Source organism: Oncorhynchus gorbuscha, linkage group LG14 (assembly GCF_021184085.1).
Source record: "Oncorhynchus gorbuscha isolate QuinsamMale2020 ecotype Even-year linkage group LG14, OgorEven_v1.0, whole genome shotgun sequence".
Lineage (NCBI taxonomy): Eukaryota > Metazoa > Chordata > Actinopteri > Salmoniformes > Salmonidae > Oncorhynchus > Oncorhynchus gorbuscha.
Genome location: NC_060186.1, coordinates 50,267,075 through 50,286,478, shown reverse-complemented (window position 1 = coordinate 50,286,478; position 19,404 = coordinate 50,267,075). Strand labels below are relative to the sequence as shown.

Sequence of the window (19,404 nt, the reverse complement as noted above, 5' to 3'; positions counted from 1 at the left end):
GACCCGTTATGTCATAGGGCGAAACACGATAGGGAGGAGCTCCCACTCAAATGCGGCTTGTTCATTTTGTCAACAAGGCAGCATGGTGCATCGTCAGCATGGTGCATCGTCCATAAACACAGGCTATATCTCTTTTCCATAAAATACATGTTGGAATTGTCTAACTCCTTTTCATTGGGAAGGCAGATTAAGCTAAATAGCCACCCATTTTGCATGGAATAACAGAATCCTACTCATTACTCCACATACTCTTACGGCACTTTGTTTTGTGCCGACTTCGCCAAGTGCTTTGAACGGGGCACCTGGCTCACGCTTGGGAGTCAGACCGGTTCCAAAATAAATACAATCAACTTTTACCCGGGCAAACACTCTTACAGGGCACCCGGGTGAGGTTAATCGATGCCCCTTAAAAATCACACAAGGGCTGATTTGGGATCAGTAAATCAGTGCTCAAAGCCATTCGACCAATGAGGAGCTTGCAAAAAATCACTCACCAATCAGAAGGCTTGTGATATTTGTTCTTCCGTGGCGATCTCGCAAACGAGGAAGTGTGGAGACCATACACTAGAGATGAATGTTTATTAACAATATATGTTTACGTTCCTGATTAACAAAGCTTTGTTACGGTGTAGCCTATTGTATTTTCATAAAATTATGCGCGCACACAACTATTTTGGGCAGGTTAAACATTACAACCAAGTGTTGCTCTGTTTGACGAGGCAGTGACATAGTACAACTCACCAAACAACTTGAGAGGTTATGAAGACATTCAAGTTCCCAGCTCGACACGGCTATGCAGTGGAGATATCACCGTTTATTCCAACACGGTTGGCGTGTGCGACATCCCAGTATTATGGGATTGCAGGTGAATAAACGGTGTAGACTATTTCATAAATTAATCTATGTAGACTATTTCATAAATTAATCTCGCCACGACAAAATCGAAGAGCAGGGCTCAGGTAAATGTCACATTGTGATTGACGGGTTGAGAGTTTCGAGACTGCAAGTGTGTATTTATTGTGGGTTACTGTCGGCGATTACAATATGACAGCCATTGTTTTTAGCTAGGTTCCATAGTGTTATCATGAAACCAAGAACTTGTTGCACTTTAATGCAATGCTTACTTGCATTCATTCTAATGAAGTGTGTGTGTGTGCGTGTGTTCTCAAGGATGTGGGACACTGCTTGTGCTGGAGCAGACCGAGACCGGGATCTCTCTTGTGAAAAGGTCATCAACTTTCCAACATTGAATTTCTCATACTGACACAGTTTAACAACAATGCATCACACATTCAACAGTCACTCAAACAACTACGCTGATGCATCCTCTCCCCGTATTGCTACCTCTGTCTCATGCAGTTTTGACTGGAATGATGGTCTGTTTGACGTGACGTGGAGTGAGAGTAATGAGCATATCCTGTTGACGGGAGGAGGAGACGGGTCTCTGCAGGTCTGGGACACAGCCAACCCCCAGCCCGGGCCACTGCAGGTGCTCAAAGAGCACACACAAGAGGTGGGCTTGTTACCTTGCATGAGTTTATCATCATATTACCAATGTAACTATTATAAGCATACAATTTTAGGGTTCCATCTTACAATACGTCATTGTAATACTGTTGTAAGTACAGTATAATTACTAAAGGACAATGTTATCACTGTGGTCCTTCTGTAGCTCATTTGGTAGAGCATGGCGCTTGTAACGCCAGGGTAGTGGGTTCAATCCCCGGGACCACCCATACGTAGAATGTATGCACACATGACTGTAAGTCGCTTTGGATAAAAGCGTCTGCTAAATGGCATATATTATTATTATTATATTAGCCGACTGGTCCATGCATTATCATATGTGACGCATTTGCTGCTAGTCTAGTTTTAGTTGATGGACTTCCTGTTCTCCCAGGTCTATTCTGTAGACTGGAGTCAGACCCGGGAGGAGAACCTGGTGGTGTCAGGCTCATGGGACCGCACAGCCAAAGTGGTGTGTTTCAAAATGGCGGTGGTAGTATTGGCATCACACACACACTGATCGTCAAACTGGATTGGATGAAAAATCGCATGGCTTTGTTTTATGAGTGAAGTTGTTATTCCAACAGTGGGATCTCAGCCGTGGCGGCCAGTCGCTCTGCACCCTTCAGGGTCATGAAGGGGTCATCTACAGCACACTGTGGTCTCCTCACATCCCAGGGTGCTTTGCTTCAGCATCAGGTGAGTACAGTTACACTTCCCTTGGTCACTAATGCTTCGGATATTTCATCAGTTAAAGTAGAATTTAAATTATTTTGGTCGAACAAGGTTTGTGACCTTTTCATTAACCTCGAATAACCTGTACCCCCCGCACATTGACTCGGTACCGGTACCCCAAGTATATAGCCTCGTTATTTTATTGTTACTCTTTTATTATATTTTTATTATAGTTTATTTAGTAAATATTTTCTTAACACTATTTATTGAACTTCATTGTTGGTTAAAGGCTTGTAAATGAGCATGTCACGGTAAGGTCTGCCTGTTGTATTCTGCGCATGTGACAAATAAAAATGGATTTGATTTGTAATCCGTTTTTTTTTAAAATCCAGAAATTGATTGTAATGCTTTACCATAACCACATGGTGTCACTAAAGCTCTAGTTCTGATTCACTGGTCTGGCGCGCTGCCTCTGAAGCAGTGTACAATTGCTGTTAATCAGTACAGCTGTAGGCTTTCATAGTAAGTATTTTCTTATTGTTCAATTCTGAATTATAGAGTAGAATATAGTAACTTATGCTTCTAAAAGGTTAAGGCCTACATTCATTATTATTGCTGTTTATATTATGCTAGAGGGCCAATGAAGCACTGTCCACAGTTTCTGTGCTCCTGAAACATTCAAAGAAAAGAGGTTTTGTATGTTACAACTTAACAAATTGACTTTAACAAAAGATCAATGGACTTAACCTGCACTAAGCATGAGCGCTTATCTCCATCAATTATCTGGATCATGCGACCTATAGTGCTCTTGTGCTGCTCGTGAACATGACATTGTTTCTATTAGAAAACAGATACATGTTGCCACACTGTGATCTCATCTAAACATGAGCGGTTTAGCCTACAGCGTCCTCCCTCTCAGTCAGTTTCCAGTCGCAGCACTCTAGGGCTGGGTGCTAACAGGGTTTGTCACCGCCGATAAGTCTTGGGCCCTGATGGGTATCAGAGCCTCTCTGTGGAGACCATATCAGAATTAACCAGGCTCTGTTTGCTCTGTCATAACTTTCTTTTATAAGGGGCTGTCTTGTCATAGCCTACAGTCTGTGTTCCAGTGTTCAGCCAGGGAAAAGTTCAGTAGTCGCAAGAGAAGATGTGAATCCATTGTACTATCCCAGCACGCAAAAAAATGGTCATGGGACGTCAAAATATGCTCACTGGGTTGAGTGGGTTCATGTATCAATGTTAACATTTTTCTGTGTGCGAAACTGAAATTGAACACACAACGTTAAACACCAGGGTGTTTAGCGGTTTATGAATCTACTCTTTATGAATCTACTCTCTTTTTACAGATGTATCAGAAAAATTTAGTTTTATAAGGGAATGCTGTACGCCTATTTCTAGTCAAACACGTTTCAAAGATCATGAATAACAATGATTTGATAGAGGGTATATTTACCTTTGTAAGAGTTGGGGGAATTATACTGAACAAAAATATAAACGTAACATGTAATGTGTTGGTCCCATGTTTCATGAGTTGAAGTAAAAGATCCCAGGAATGTTCCATACACACAAAAAGCTTTTCATATGCACATCCCTTTTAGTGAGCATTTCTCCTTTGCCAAGCATTTCTCCTTTGCATATCAAGAAGCTGATTAAACAGCATGATCATTACACAGGTGCACCTTGTGTTGGGGACAGAAGGCAACTCTAAAATGTGCACTTTTGTCGCACAACACAATGCAACAGATGTCTTGTGTTTTGAGGGGGCATGCAATTGGCATGCTGACTGCAGGAATGTCCACCAGAGCTGTTGCCAGACAATTGAATGTTAGTTTCTCTACCATAAGTCACCTCCAACATAATTTTAGTGGATTTGGCAGTACGTTCCAACCGGCCTCACAACTGCAGACCATGTGTAACCATGCCAGCCCAGGACCTCCACATCAGTCTTCTTCACCTGCGGGATTGTCTGAGACCAACCACCTGGACAGCTGATGAAATTCTGGGTTTGCACAACAAAAGAATTTCTGCACAACCTTCCCCTCGGGGAAGCTCTTCTGCGCGCTCGTTGTCCTCACCAAAGATCTTGACCTTTCTGCAGTTCAGCATCATAACCGACTTCAGTGGGCTGTGCTCTTCACAGATGAATCTCGGTTTCAACTGTACCAGGCAGATGGCAGACAATGTGTATGGTGTCATGTGGGCGAAGGGTTTGCTGATGTCAATGTTGTGAACAGAGTGCCCCATAGTGTTGGTGGGGTTATGGTATGGGAAGGCATAAGCTACGGACAATGAACACAATTGCATTTTATCGATGACAATTTGAATGCACAGAGATACCATGATGTGATCCTGAAGCCAATTGTTGTGCCATTTATCCTCCTCATCACCTCATGTTTCACTATGATAAGGCACAGCCCCATGTCATAGCAATTTGTACACGATTCCTGGAAGCTGAAAATATCCCAGTTCTTCCATGTCCTGCATACTCACCAGACATGGCACCCACTGAGCATGTTTGGGATGCTCTGGATCAACGTGTACGACAGCATGTTCCAGTTCCTGCCGATATCCAGCAACTTGGCACAGCCATTGACGAGGAATGGGACAATATTTCACAGGCCACAATCGACTGTATTCGAAGCACATGTGTCGTGCTGCATGAGGCAAGTAGTGGTCATACCAGATACTGACTGGTTTTCTGATCACACCCCTACCTTTTTGAAGGTATCTGTGACCAACAGATACATATCCGTATTCCCAGTCATGTGAAATCCATAGATTAGGGCCTAATGAATTCATATCAATTGGTTGATTTCCTTCTACGAATTGCACCTCAGTAAACATGTTGAAATTGTTGCATGTTGCGTTTATATTTTTGTTCAGTGTATGTGAAGATTGACTGAAATCACATAATCATATCTGTTCTGGTGATTGCCGCTGGTTTGATATCAAAATATGATACATCTGGTCAAATGTACCAGATTTTTACCCCATGATGATGTTGCGTATTTCTTCCTTAATATACCCTGCACATGATCCCCCAATGATCTGCCATGAAGGGGGCACAGTAGAACAATATAATAATTGTGAAGACTGTGAAGAATGGTTTTAGTGTGTGAGACATTTTTTACCTAGCTTCAGGGGCTAGCCCCCTCACCCCACTACACACACACAGACCCTGGTAGGTTCTTATCCTTCGCTCTCTGCATCTCGCTCAATAAGGCAGCCTACCCCGAGAGCCATTAGCTATGATAACACAGCAAAGTGTTGATGGAAGGTCCCCGTTTTCCTTTTAAAACCTTGACACTGAAGGTGTTACCAAGCAGGTAATGAGAAGTGGGTGAGAATCAATAGGAGGGCTGTGAGGCATGCACACAGATCACACAGCACAGCTGTATTGGTCCATGGGATGCGAGAGGAGATGGGAGAGAGAGGTTTGCAGGATGCTGCCTCAGCAGGGGTACATAGTAATGGATGCGACGTGAGTGAGTTCTGGTGGTAACCCCACACCCGCAGAAGCCAGAACCTGCAGTTAGACACTTGATCCAGAACTGCATATTGTCAAAGCTGCCTTACAGCTTTCCAAAAGCACAGTATTTAAATCCACACTCGGTTACGCAAACTCTGGATTGGCTAGGTTTTTTAGGGATATATCAGTGGCATATAAATGGATGATTGCGTTTTCTATATTATATAAGCTGTGTTCCTTAAAAGCAGCCACACGTGGGTAAGTGATGTGCTGTTCACGAACAATTCGTTATTTTTGAATGACTCTTTTTACTCACTCGATAGTCATGACTAGTTTTTCTGAGTGACTCGTTATTTTTTTGTTTGTTTCACCTGCTGGCTGTAATTAATTCTACAGCAGGATTAATACAGTACGCGCTCTTCCGGTGACTATGGACATGTGCTCTGACCAACAACTGTCTGTCATGTGTTCACAGGCTAAATAGATCAGGCTGCAGGCCGCATATCAAGAAGACAAATACATGTTTATAACTGATAATTGATCGAATGGTGCAAGATTGAATGCAATTCCTTGATTATTGAATGTTAATATAAATACAGCTTTGTAGAACCAAAACGTACACATCCTCTGCTCAACATCCCCGGGGGGGGGGGGGGGGGGATGGGATGGGGGGAGGCACACAATGCTGACACTTGCTGATTAGTGCTTATCTGGAACTCCCATATTCTCTCTCTCGCTCCTCCAAGATGGGCCACGGCGACAAGCCCTGCCTGCTTGCAGCATCTTGGCAGGGATGAAGGGGAGCTTTACAGGCAAGTGGCTTTGTGAGGCTGCAATCTCCACCATGGATCCATTTCACTGTAATTAAAAATGTGAGTCGAGCCCTGAGCGAACCAAAAAAAAGCAAAGTTGCTATCAAACACCAGCATCTAGGTCATCCCAAACACTGAATATTGACCTAACTAATCACAAAGAAACTCTTTAACAATTTTCATTCATCTCCTCCCTTTCGCCGTGATTCACTTTCATAATTGGCAACGTTTTTTTTGTTCCGCTGCGTCCTGAAAAGCCATCAAGGAATTCATTTCTGCAGTGGTTTCAGTCAATAGGAGTGACAGTGGGAGTTAGTCTGTGAGTTGCTGCCTCTCTTCGTTAATGGGAACGTAAAGTGGACAGATTCATTTAGAATTCAAGGCACACTTGGCTACTTCAGCTTTGCTACCACAGTATTCCACAGCGATTTGCCATCCCACCTGGTTTGCGCTTAGTGGGGCTGTCATTTGTTTTTCAAGAAGACAATGACCCAACACACCTCCAGGCTGTGTAAGGGCTATTTGACCAATAAGGAGAGTGATGGAGTGCTGTGTCAGATAATCTGGCCTCCACAATCACCCAACCTCAACCCAATTGAGATGGTTTGGGATGAGTTGGACCACAGCGTGAACGAAAAGCAGCCAACAAGTGCTCAGCATATGTGGGAACACATTCAAGACTGTTGGAAAAGCATTCCAGGCAAAGCTGGTTGAGAGAATGCCAAGAGTATGCAAAGCTGTCATCAAGGCAAAGGGTGGCTACTTTGAATCCACCTTTTTAACACGTTTTTGGTTACTACATGATTCCATATGTGTTATTTCATAGTTTTGATGTCTTCACTATTATTCTACAATTCTTTATTTACAAAATAAAGAAAAACCCTTGAATGAGTGGGTGTGTCCAGACGTTTGACCATGTGTGTGTATACAGTGCATTCAGAAAGCATTCATACCCCTTTCCCTTTTCCACATTTTGTTACATTACAGCCTTATTCTAAAATGTATTAAATCATTTGCTTACAGAAATATCTTATTTACACAAGTATTCAAACCCTTTGCTATGATTGGAGTCCACCTGTGGTAAATTCAATTGATTGGACATGATTTGGGGAGGCACACACCTGTCTATTTAAGGTCTCACAGTTGACAGTGCATGTCAAAGCAAAAATTAAGCCAGAGACCTGAATATAGCTGTGCAGCGACACTCCCCATCCAACCTGAAAGACCTTGAGAGGATCTGCAGAGAAAAATGGGAGAAACTCCCCACATCCATGTGTGCCAAGCTTGTAGCGTCATAACAAGAAGACTCGAGGCTGTAATCTCTGCTAAAAGGTGCTTCAACAAAGTACTGAGTAAAGGGTCTGAATACTTATGTAAATGTGATATTTCAGTTCTTTATGTTAAATACATTTGTAACAAAATGTGAAAAAAGTCAAGGGGTCTGAACATTTTCCAAATGCACTGTATGTAGGATCGCACAGTTGAAAGTGCATATCAGAGCAAAAACCAAGCCATGAGGTCGAAGGAATTGTCCGTAGAGCTCCGAGACAGGATTGCGTCGAGGCACAGATCTGGGGAAGGGTACCAGAAAATGTGTGCAGCATTGAAGGTCCCCAAAATCACAGTGGCCTCCATGGATTTCACATGACTGGGCAGGGGTGCAGCCATGGTTGGGTCTGGGAGAGCATAGCCTGCCCACCCACTTCAGAGCCAGGGCCACCCACTGGGGAGCCAGGCCCAGCCTATCAGGATGGCTTATGGTAGTGTAATTAACATTAAATTCTCTGGCAAACGCTCTGGTGGACATTCTTGCAGTCAGCATGCAAATTGCATGCTCCCTCAAAACTTGAGACATCTGAGGCATTGTGTTGGGTGACACAACTTCACATTTTAGAGTGGCATTTTATTGTCCCCAACACAAGGTGCACCTATGTAATGATCATGCTGTTTGAGCCGTTCTTGATATGCCACACCTGTCAGGTGGTCCTTCTGTAGCTCAGTTGGTAGAGCATGGCGCTTGTAACGCCAGGGTAGTGGGTTCGATCCCCGGGACCACCCATACGTAAAATGTATGCACACATGACTGTAAGTCGCTTTGGATAAAAGCGTCTGCTAAATGGCATTTATTATTATTATTATTATTATTATTAGGTGGATGGATTATCTTGGCAAAGGAGAAATGCTCACTAACAGGGGTGTAAAAAAAATTGAGATAAATAAGCTTTTTGTGCATATGGAACATTTCTGGGATCTTTTTATTTCAGCTCATGAAACATGGGACCAACACTTTACATGTTGCATTCATATTTTTGTTCAGTTTAGTATATCTGTAGAATACGCAGGATGGAATGGTATATGTACAGCAATAGTTAAATAGGATAGGCCTCGACTAGAATACAGTATATACATATGAAGTGGGTTTGTAACCATTAAAGTGACCAGTGTTCCATGACATTGAGAGCGACAGAATGTGGTTTAGCATAATGCTGTGATGCAGTGCAGACTAGGACGGAGAGTAAAGCTCAGTATGCACGTATTTCACCTAGATTTGGATGACTTTTTCTGAATTTAGATGGACTTCACAGAATTAGATGGATTTCACAGAAGAGATGCCAAAGAAGTTAAGGCAATGCCTTGTGACCGGCTCCACACCGCTTTACAATGCAATGAGTTGCTCTTCCAAGTGGATGACCACAGATCGATCAGGTTAATTAGTGGAAGTGTTTTGCTGCAAACAGACCAACTCTTTATTCCAGAATGACTGGACATATTTCAAACCACATTTACCCGACCTTATGTTGACTTGCAAGCTTGAGCTGGGCGATATGGACAAATATCCATATAGCGATAAATCGCCTGAATTGATGACATAACTATAAATAGAACAATATATTTATAACATTAATATGCTCCACAGTTTTTATTTTATTATCCTTTAAACTGCTACTACTAGTTTGATGCTTGTAGCCATCAAGTTATCCAGGCATCACATCCAGCCGTGATTGGGAGTCCCATAGGGCGGCGCACAAATTGCCCAGCGTCGCCTGGGTTTGGCGGGGGCAGGCCGTCATTGTAAATAAGAATTTGTTCTCAACTGACTCGCCTAGTTTAAATAAAGGTTCAATTTTTAAAAAATCAATTGTCACATTAACAATCACCCATATTAGCAAACGTATTTAATTTCAAACTTCACATTTCTCTAGTACGGGCTACTTATCGTACTGAACAATGTCAGCAAAATGTCTGCGATAAGTGATCGGTATGGTTGGTGTCGATAATTGAGGGTTTATTGTCCCAGCTTTACTGCAAGATATGTGTTCCATGGAAATGGCATGGGGCTGTAAAAGTGTTTTGCTTGAATAGACCACCTATTCATTATAGAATGTCTAGAGGGTTTCTTTCAAACCACAATAATCCAATGCTGATACAGTATGTAAACATATTTCCAATGGAAATGGCAGAGTTGAAAAATAAGTCTTAATTTCAAATATCACAAATGAATACACAGTAACAACATGTATTTAACACTTTTTACCTGTATGTACAGGTATAAAGTATTTAATCATAATATTTAAGCCTCTAGATTCATATTTAAGCTGTATTTATGACTAGATGGGAAATGCAAAAAAACATTGAAATGTAAACCTTGATTTTGCTGTATTGTAGTATGCTGTAGTGTAGAATTGTATAGGGTGAAATGGTGTGAAGTTGGCATTAGGCTTTGGAGCTGACTCAGCAGGTTTCCATTGATACTTGTAATAGACACTGAACACCCGGCCGAGGTCATTCACTGCAGACTGCAGAGGGAGTGGCCTAAAAACCCATTGTTACAATCTCACCAGGACACCCCTTCCAGCTTGGGTCTGAGTGTGTGTGTGTTAAAGAAAGAGGAGAGGGAGGATGGATGGAGGGGGATGGATGGAGGGAGGGAGGGAGGGTGGGTGGATAGTGAGAGCATCTTGCCCAGACCCTCTTAAAATGCTTCCATCTGGCTGTCGTTGTGCCGATGAGTGTCGCAGTCCCTTGGCAGGCAGGGCCACATTCCCATGTCCCTGGTCCTGTATCTGATCCAGGATGAGCCAGGGGGAATTGGGGCTGCTGCCTGCCTGCCTTCCTTCCTCTGTGGAGGGAGAGGTGGCCCTTGAAATGAGCGTTATGGTCCAAAACCCTGTGGTAGATTATGGGAGGGAGGCTGAGTGTGGGTACAGTTAACTGTGGAAGTGTGAGTCATGACTAGAACAGCATGGTTGCCTGTGTCTGTGACCCTTTCAACCCTGAATCAAGTCTTGTCTTTTGTCACCAGGGGACGGGACACTGAGAGTGTGGGATGTGAAGACAGGGAGGTGCAGGCTGGCCATCCCAGCCCACAAGGCAGAGATCCTCAGCTGTGACTGGTGCAAATACGATCAGGTACCGAGGTACTTTACTACAGTACAGCCCCCCCACTGTTAAAACCTCAACCCAAAACATTTAATTTGACGCTTGGAAGCAGGAGTTTATGAAGTGGACCTAAAGACATTTAGGTTTAAAATGCCAACGCTTCAACCATGAATAAAACCCATCCTGGAATTGAGAACAGAGATACTGTACAATCACCTCTGCTATATACTAGCCTCACTGTCATTGTTATGAATGATGTTGCATATTTATATGTGAGAAGACCTCTATAGGTTGTAAAAGGTCTTCAGCATTTCTTGCCATAAAGATTCATATGAATCTCCCCTAATTATAATTACAGTTAATAACATGCCTGTGTTAGTACAGTATGTACGTTTGGGATACTTGTTTAACCCACTCTGTCTGGGCTGTCCTCAGAATGTGATAGTAACCGGAGCAGTGGACTGTAGCCTGTGTGTGTGGGACTTACGGAATGTCCGGCAGCCTCTGTCACGCCTACGAGGCCATTCCTACGCCATACGAAGAGTAAAGGTAATGAAGCATTCCTTCTCACCCATACACCATACTAGGGCTGGGCGGTAAACCGTATTTTACTATATACCGTTGTTGATGCACGGACCGGTTTGGATTTTTACTTGACCTTACATAACGATATTTCAATATTTGGTTTGTTAGTTTCAAGTTTTAATGTCACATGCACAAATACAGTGAAATGCCTTTCTTTCAAACTCAATACCCAACAATGGGATAATCAATAACAATTTATTACTTGAAAAAAAGAAATAAGAATAGGAAATATGAAATACACAAAGTTATTAAGTAAGCAAGCATACTATATACAGGAAATGTTGAAAAAGTCAGATCCAATACCATATTTACATGTGCAGGGATACTGGAGTGATGGAGGTAGATATGTATAGGGGTAAAGGGACCTGGCGACAAGATTTAATCCTAGTAAGAATGTCCTGTCCTAGGTCAGTTAGGATCACCACTTTATTTTAAGATTGTGAAATGTCGGAATAATAGTAGAGAGAATGATTTATTTCAGCTTTTATTTCTTTCATCACATTCCCAGTGGGTCAGAAGTTTACATGCACTCAATTAGTATTTGGTAGCATTGCCTTTTATATTATTTAACTTGGGTCAAACGTTTCGGTTTGCCTTCAACAAGCTTCCCACAATAAGTTAGGTGAATTTTGGCCCATTCCTCCTGACAGAGCTGGTGTAACTGAGTCAGTTTTGTAGGCCTCCTTGCTCACACATGCTTTTTCTGTTCTGCCCACACATCTTATAGGATTGAGGTCAGGGCTTTGTGATGGCCACTCCAATACCTTGACTTTGTTGTCCTTAAGCCATTTTGCCACAACTTTGGAAGTATGCTTGGGGTCATTGTCCATTTGGAAGACCCATTTGCAACCGAGCTTCAACTTCTTGACTGATCACTTGAGATGTTGCTTCAATATATCCACATAATTTTCCTACCTCGTGATGCCATCTATTTTATGAAGTGCACCAGTCCCTCCTGCAGCAAAGCACCCCCACAACATGATGCTGTCACCCCCGTGCTTCACGGTTGGAATGGGGTTCTTCGGCTTGCAAGCCTCCCCCTTTTTCCTCTTAAGATAACGAAGGTCATTATGGCCAAACAGTTCTATTTTTGTTTCATCAGACCAGAGGACATTTCTCAAAAAAGTATTATCTTTGTCCCCATGTGCAATTGCAAAGCGTAGTCTGGCTTTTTAATGGTGGTTTTGGAGCAGTGGCTTCTTCCATGCTGAGCGACCTTTCAGGTTATGTCGATATAGGACTCGTTTTACTGTGGATATAGATACTTTTGTACCCATTTCCTCCAGCATCTTCACACGGTCCTTCGCTGCTGTTCTGGGATTGATTTGCACTTTTCACACCAAAGAACATTAATCTCTAGGAGACAGAACACGTCTCCTTCCTGAGTGGTATGACTGCTACGTGGTGCCATGGTGTTTATACTTGCGTACTATTGTTTGTACAGATGAACGTGGTACCTTCAGGCGTTTGGAAAATGCTCCCAAGGATGAACAAGACTTGTGGAGGTCTACAATTTATTTCTGAGGTCTTGGCTGATTTCTTTTGATATTCCCATAATGTCAAGCAAAGAGGCACTGAGTTTGAAGGTAGGCCTTGGTGCAATAATCTGTCTGTAAACAATTGTTGGAAAAATGTATTGTGTCATGCACAAAGTAGATGTCTTCGACCTCTGCGCCACTCGGGAGGCCATTGTTTGGCCCATTTGAAGTCTTTAGTGCCTTGCGAAAGTTTTCGACCCCCTTGAACTTTGAGACCTTTTGCCACATTTCAGGCTTCAAACATAAATATATAAAACTGTATTTTTTTGAAGAATCAACAATAATAATAATAATTTTGCATGCCCAATTTTTCATTTTTTGATTTGTTAACAAAGTTTGAAATATCCAATAAATATCATTCCACTTCATGATTGTGTCCCACTTGTTGTTGATTCTTCACAAAAAAATACAGTTTTATATCTTTATGTTTGAAGCCTGAAATGTGGCAAAAGGTCTCAAAGTTCAAGGGGGCCGAATACTTTCGCAAGGCACTGTATTTTGGCCATATCATCCAGCCCTACATCATCCTCTCAGTTCCAAGAAAAGGCTTTTCCACTGTGTTAAATTATGTTAGCTAATTGCCAGCTGTTGGAAACAGCTCAGCAATACTCGACAGCACAGCTTCCCTCCCTTACCTGCCTGCCTAGCAACCTGTTCTGGAAAGATGGTTCTGGTGTGATCAAAGCACTTAGCTGAATGGAGTTAACAAGCACAGTACAGTACGGTCTGATGGGATCCTTGGCAGCTTTGCAGTACACTGGCCCTGCTCACAGGTCCTGCTGTGGTGACAGCTATAGATTTTATTTTCTCTCCTCCAAGATCTTTTTAATGGATTTTGAGAGAGAGGTGGTGGGTTGGATGCTTGGATGGGTTGGTCGACGGGCCTTAGCTACCATGTCCAGTCTAACAACCACCAATTAGTTAGATTAAACAGAATTGACTTCACCCAGCCCCCCGACAGACGGCCCAGCAGGTTTCTAGACCTCATTGGCCCCTCATCACATGGATCCATGTGATTCTCACTCCTCTTAACAATGGGGAATCACCCTGCCACACACTTTAACATCACATAAGCAGCTGGAGCTAGCTACAACACCATCAGGAAGTCCAGTGTTTTCAGGACAGCTTTTTAGCATGCATGGGTAATCAATAGATGCAAGGTGTTCGTAGTGGACCTCATCTTGAGATTTCCAGTGTGTTTGTGAACCCTGCCATCAGGTATAGATTTTCTTAAGGCTGCAAGTCTATGTGATGTTACAAATACAGCATATCAGCAAAGTCTGCGAAGGACACTGAAAAGAGTGCTCAAAGTAAATGGAAAAGCGCTTGGCAAATCCCTTGTGCTTTTCCATATTGGAAAGGTAATATACTGTAGATACGAGCGGAGATTTGATTGCTTTCATTTAACAACATCAAAGCCCAAACTTGAAAGATGTGTAAAGGTAAAAGTGTTTTGTCATGGTTGTGTGTGTGGCTGGCACACACACACAATTTCCCCCCTCACCAGGGTGACCAACTGTCCCGGATTGTGTGGGACAGTTCCGCATTTTGGCCCTTTGACCCGCAACCAAACAATCATGTGTTACATTTTATCAACAAATTAAAACACTAATTTACAAAGAAAGGCCGATTTGACCCTTGTTTCAGTCAGACTCCCCATTTAATTTGATGAGAATTTACTTTCCAACCTGTTTCTTTTGCAGTCATTTTGCGCTTATGACAAGATATATACTCAGTGGTCAGTTTATTAGGTATACCTATCTAGTACCGTGTCAGACCGCCCTTTGCCTCTAGAACAGCCTGAATTCTTTGGGGAATGGAAACATTACTCATTTTGTATCAAGGGACCTAAGGTGTGCCAGGAAAACATTCCCCACACCATTACACCACCACCACCAGCCTGTACCATTGACACCAGGCTGGATGGGTCCATGGATTCATGCAGCTTACGCCAAATCCTGACTCTGCCATCAGCATGACGCAACAAGAACTCGGATTCGTCGGACCAGGCGGTGTCAGAGGAAGGCCCTAAAAGACTCCAGTCACCCTAGTCATAGGCTGTTCCCTCTGCTACCGCACGGCAAGCGGAACCAGAGTGCCAAGTCTACGTCCAAAAGACTTAACAGCTTCTACCTGCAAGCCATAAGACTCCTGAGCAGCTAATCAAATGGCTACCCAGACTATTTGCATTGCCCTCCTCTTTTACGCTGCTGCTACTCTGTTTATTATCTATGGATAGTCACTTTAACTCTACCTACATATACATATTACCTGAATTACCTCAACTAACCGGTGCCCCCGTACATTGATTCTTTACCGGTACCACCTGTATATAGCCTCGCTACTGTTATTTTACTGCTGCTGTTTAGTTATTTGTTACTTGAATTTTTTATCTATTTTTTGCTTAACCTGTTGCGATGAGCAATCCCGTATCCGGGATCCTATTGATTTTCAAAATATGCTTTTGAACCATAGCTAAACAAGCATTTGTGTAAGAGTATTGATAGCTAGCATAGCATTAAGCCTAGCATTCAGCATGCAACATTTTCACAAAAACAAGAAAAGCATTCAAATAAAATAATTTACCTTTGAAGATGTTTTCAATGAGGAGACTGTTAGAGAGCAAATGTTCAGTTTTACCAAAAATATTATTTGTGTAGGACAAATCGCTCCGTTTTGTTCATCACGTTTGGGTAAGAAAAAAACCCAAATTAAGTCATTACAACGCGAACTTTTTTCCAAATTAACTCCATAATATCGACAGAAACATGGCAAACGTTTTTTAGAATCAATCCTCAAGGTGTTTTTCACATATCTATCGATGATCAATCATTCGTGGCAGTTGACTTTCTCCTCTGAAGAAAATGGAAACGCGCATGGAACTGGAGATTACGCAATAATTTCGACGGAGGACACCGGGCGGACACCTGGTAAATGTAGTCTCTTATGGTCAATCTTCCAATGATATGCCTACAAATACGTCACAATGCTGCAGACACCTTGGGGAAACGACAGAAAGTGCAGGCTCATTCCTGGCGCATTCACAGCCATATAAGGAGACATTGGAACACAGCGCATTCAAAATCTGGACCATTTCCTGTATGAAATTTCATCTTGGTTTCGCCTGTAGCATTAGTTCTGGGGCACTCACAGATATTATCTTTGCCGTTTTGGAAACGTCAGAGTTTTTTCTTTCCAAAGCTGTCAATTACATGCATAGTCGAGCATCTTTTCGTGACAAAATATCTTGTTTAAAACGGGAACGTTTTTTATCCAAAAATTAAAAGAGCGCCCCCTATCTCGAAGAAGTTAACACTTATTTTTCTTAACTGCATTGTTGGTTAAGGGCTTGTAAGTAAGCATTTCACTGTTAGGTCTACACCTATTGTATTCGGTGCATGTAACAAATGCAATTTAGATTTAGATTTGATTTATTTCCACTCCTCAATTGTCCAGTGTTGGTGATCGCCTGCCCACTGGAGCCACTTCTTTTTGTTTTTAGCTGATAGGAGTGGAACCCCGTGTGGTTGTCTGCTGCAAAGGAACGACGCGTTGTGCTTTCCGAGATGCGGTTCTGCATGCAACTGTTGTACTGCACTGTTATTTTCCTGTTTGTGACCTGCCTGTTAGCTTGTACAACTCTTGCCATTCTCCTTTGACCTCTCTCATCAACAAGCTGTTTTCGCCCACAGGACTGCCGCTGACTGGATGTTTTTTGTTTGTCGCACCATTCTCGGTAAACCCTAGACAGTCGTGCGTGAAAAGCTCAGGAGGCCGGATGTTTCTAAGATACTGGAAACAGCGGGCCTGGCACCGACGATCATTCCACGCTCAGGTCACTCGTTGGGCCATTTCTAATGTTCATTGGAACAGTAACTGAATGCCACGATGCCCGTCTGCCTGCTTTGTGTAGCAAGCCACAGCCACGTTACTCACTGTCTGTAGGAACAGACCATTTTCATGAACGGTGTGATGCACCTAATAAACTGTATCATAAGGATGTGGTAAAATACTTCTCCAATCGTTGTTGAGATCTGATATTCTGCGCAGAGCAAGTAGGGACGTAGGCCAATGTCATATCGTCAGCCAATCACATTTGTCAAGTCCTTTCGGGCAAAATTTCAGCTGAACTTGGAGAGGACAGTTAACTACTTACAAAAAGCATGCTCGTAATGAAGAGCTACAAAGGTAAGTAAATAGCTGTTTTAGACTGAAATATATAAGGTAGTTCAGCTAAACTTGTGAGGCTCGCCCTGCTCATTAGTTGCTCATTCAACACTTAATGTCGTTTTTAAACGTCTCCTTTCCTAACTGTTGTACATTCCCAGAGACTAACCAGCAATGTTTCCTTTGCCAAATATTCCCATATTTTCATTCATTCTTCCATTTCTACATAACCAAATTTTGCGCACGGCAGTAGAGTAGGCTAATTTGTTTTTATTAATGTAGGCTACACTGTCCTGCGAATGTACTGCAAAATCATTCCGTTGTCTCGCATTTGGGTATTTTAAATGTGGTCACCCTATCCCTCAGCTGTTAATAAAGTTTAACAGTTTAAAGTTTATATCGTATTCTTGTGGCTTTTCCCACAGTTCTCTCCATTCAACCAGACCGTGTTGGCCTCCTGTTCCTATGACTTCACAGTCAGGTAAGACATTCTAATCATGACTGTGTCATTCTTGTTCAGCTTGTAATGCAAACTGAGCAATAATATCCCACTGTGCATGAACAATGTTTAAAGACAAACGCCATAAACAAGATTTCATTTGTGAAACCTTTACTAAAACCCATTGGAGTCAGTGAAGCGTGATCACTAGATGATACTGTTTCCTGGAAGGGCAATCTCCTTGAATTATTTAAAATAATTGACCTCCAGGAACACTCGTGTTTGAGAGGTCTGTATAAAGATGTGTAAAATATACATTCAAGCAATGGAAATACCAACCTCAATCGTACTATGTTGAGTAGGGTCATAAAATCTGTCATTTCAAGGTAGACTGGTTTATTTTTATTTGGCAATGCGTATTCTCCATATCAGAGTTTGAATATGTGAGCCTAAATCCCAAACAATGCCGTCAGTCAAGGGTGTGTTGTTTAGTGTCATGCATCCACCAACAGACCCCCCCCCCCTCACATAATCAGAGCAGCGACAACATGACCCATAAATCACTTTTGTGTATGCTGTCGTCTTTTAGAATCATTCCTTGAGACAGAATTAAAATAGTCCGATGCTATCCTGTACTGAGATCCTATTCTATTCCTCCAGTTTTTTCCAACCTTAGATCTATTTGAATAATGTTAATGATGCCTGTTGAGGTTGATGCAGGAAGTTGGGTTGTAAGGTAATGTGTCTGTATCGCCCCTTTAAGATCTAGGTATCGCCGGTCCTCCAAAGAGAGGGAAGGTTGTCTTGTAGTGATGGGGGAAAAGAATTGATACAGTTGCATATCGGGACATTTATTTTTGATGCTACATCGTATTGTTTTGCACTAGTTGGCTGTACCTGCACCAAAACCAGTATATTTCCTTCATAGCTTGTTCTCCATCTTTAAAAAAAAAAAAAAGATGGAGCTAATTTGTTTTCAGCACTTTTATTTCCATGACTGATCAAATCTTGTTTTCTCATGGTTCTCTCTCATCTCTCTGCAGCAGACATGGTGAGCAATGTGTTTGGAACATCGAATGGCAATAAAATCACAGTATCGGATCACAATACGTATAGAATCGTGAGAATCACCATACATATCGTATCAGCACCTAAGTATCGTGAGGTCCCTGGCAATTCCCAGCGCTATTGTCTTGTATCTCTACAAGTTCTATTGTCACACACTGCATAGATGCAGTGAAATGTGGTGTTTTACAGGGACACCAATCATAGTGTGACACCCTGGAGCAAAGTAGGGTTAAGTGCCTTCCTCAAGGGCATATCGACAGACCATGTCAGCTCAGGTTTTCAAACCAGCAACCTTTCGGTTACTGGCCCAACGATCTAACTGCTTGGCTACCTGGTGCTGTTTACAGTGCAGTGTGCAATGCAGTGCAGTGTTCAGTGGGCTTGGTTGGCTGCTGAGGTTTGGACCAGTGCCAACCTGACTTTTATTGATCTGGCCTGGGGCAAGACTGCCTTGGTTAATTCAGGCAGATTACTGTGGTGGTGTATTTCATTAGAAACTATCGCTGACTACACAGAGACATTTTATGCGACACCAGGCTTCTTTATGCCCCTCCAAGGCCAGCCTTATCTTGTTGTTTGAAGTCTGAAATCGAGTCAATTGCTTTCGTGTGAAAAAAATCAACACTATTTTTTAAAAACATTTTATTCTTGGTGTTGGATAAACACAGTTTTTCTCTGACTCTGTGGGGAACCTGGTCTCTTTGTTGACGACTTGGCTGGATCTGTCTGACAGAAAGTTATGCCATGTTATGCAAGTACCCTTAG

The 19,404-nt window shown here is 42.4% G+C and overlaps 1 protein-coding gene across 2 annotated transcripts in view; it reads left to right on the top strand.

Moving 5' to 3' along the window:
- The first annotated feature begins 522 nt into the window (after positions 1–522).
- pex7 (peroxisomal biogenesis factor 7) overlaps positions 523–19,404 on the top strand; it is a 29,740-nt gene continuing 10,858 nt past the window's right edge. For both annotated transcript variants that reach the window (XM_046298321.1, XM_046298320.1), the window contains exons 1-8: positions 523–865; positions 1,171–1,228; positions 1,360–1,513; positions 1,901–1,978; positions 2,094–2,205; positions 10,766–10,872; positions 11,278–11,391; positions 17,558–17,613. In XM_046298321.1, the coding sequence (XP_046154277.1) occupies positions 760–865; positions 1,171–1,228; positions 1,360–1,513; positions 1,901–1,978; positions 2,094–2,205; positions 10,766–10,872; positions 11,278–11,391; positions 17,558–17,613 (785 nt within the window). In that variant the 5' untranslated portion in view covers positions 523–759. The remainder of the gene's footprint in view (positions 866–1,170; positions 1,229–1,359; positions 1,514–1,900; positions 1,979–2,093; positions 2,206–10,765; positions 10,873–11,277; positions 11,392–17,557; positions 17,614–19,404) is intronic.